Source organism: Cucurbita pepo, unplaced genomic scaffold, assembly GCF_002806865.2.
Source record: "Cucurbita pepo subsp. pepo cultivar mu-cu-16 unplaced genomic scaffold, ASM280686v2 Cp4.1_scaffold000382, whole genome shotgun sequence".
NCBI lineage: Eukaryota > Viridiplantae > Streptophyta > Magnoliopsida > Cucurbitales > Cucurbitaceae > Cucurbita > Cucurbita pepo.
In genome coordinates this window covers 9146-10333 of record NW_019646617.1, presented here as the reverse complement: position 1 = coordinate 10333, position 1188 = coordinate 9146, and the positions used below count along the sequence as shown (strand labels likewise).

At 50.8% G+C, this 1188-nt stretch overlaps 1 protein-coding gene across 1 annotated transcript in view; it reads left to right on the top strand.

The window, feature by feature from the left end:
• LOC111785138 (acidic mammalian chitinase-like) overlaps positions 1-1188 on the top strand; it is a 10093-nt gene extending 8905 nt beyond the window's left edge. Inside the window, exon 2 of the mRNA XM_023665601.1 lies at positions 4-1188. Coding sequence (XP_023521369.1) covers positions 4-1071 — 1068 coding nt within the window. The 3' untranslated portion in view covers positions 1072-1188. The remainder of the gene's footprint in view (positions 1-3) is intronic.

Here is a 1188-nt window from a genome sequence, read left to right as displayed (position 1 = left end):
GAGTTTGCGAATGTGACCGAGTTTGTGAATGCTGGGTACTGGCTTGCGAGCACCGACGACAGGCTCCCGGCTGCCAACATCGACGCTACACTCTTCACCCATCTCTTCGCTGGCTACGCTCAACTCAACTCTGATACCTACCAAGTCACCATCGATCCTTCACAGCTCATCCTCCTCAATCAGTTTTCTCCAACCGTCAGACTCAGTAACCCTGACGTCAAGACTCTGTTGTCCATTGCAGCAGACGCCGCCGTCTTCGCCGCAATGGCTGCAGACCCTACAAACCGCGATGCCTTCATCAAGTCCTCCATTGCTGCAGCCAGAGGCGGTGGGTTCGATGGCCTCGACCTCCAGTGGCTATACCCTTCTTCTCAGGAAGAAATGGGGAACTTCAAAACCTTGATCCATTCGTGGCACCAAGCGGTGGTGGACGATGCCACCAGTTTAAGCCTCCCGCAGCTGCTCCTGGTGGCCACAGTCTCCAATCTTCCCTATCTTCAGAGCAACATTCAATACCCAGCTGATGCAATCAACCAAAAGCTGGACTGGGTGAACCTCCTCTCTTATGACTTTTACACCCCTGACTCCAACAGGGCTGCCACAGGGCCATCCTCTGCCTTCCACAATCCCAAGGCCAATGCCCTTTCTGCTAATTTTGGGATCAGGTCGTGGGCGCAGAGCCTCCACAATCTGCCTCACAAGAAAATCGTGTTTGGAATTCCCTTCCACGGGTGGGCTTGGAAGCTTTTCAACTCTCACCAGCACACCCTGTTTGCTAAAGCGGATGGAGCCGCCACCGGAGAATACATTGGTCCACACGGCCAAATCTTCTACTCCGATGTGCAGAAATTTATAGAGGACAATCAGGCTGGTGTTGAGGACAAGGACAAGAGCTATCTTGTTGCCTACACTTATTTTGAGACAACCTGGATTACCTACGAAAGTGATTACACCATTGCCGACAAGATTGCACTCGCAAAGGCCGACAAGGTGCTTGGTTACTTTGCTTTCAACATTGCAGCCGATGACGCCTCTAACACTCTTGCTAATGCCGCCAAATCCAATTGGTGATATCTTATAGTTCAACCCTCCAATAAGAGCTATGCTCTATGCTGCTCTATCTATGTCTCTGTCTCTCTCTTTTTTTATCATGTTGTACCTTGTGTGGTGTGTACGTTCAAGGTTTGA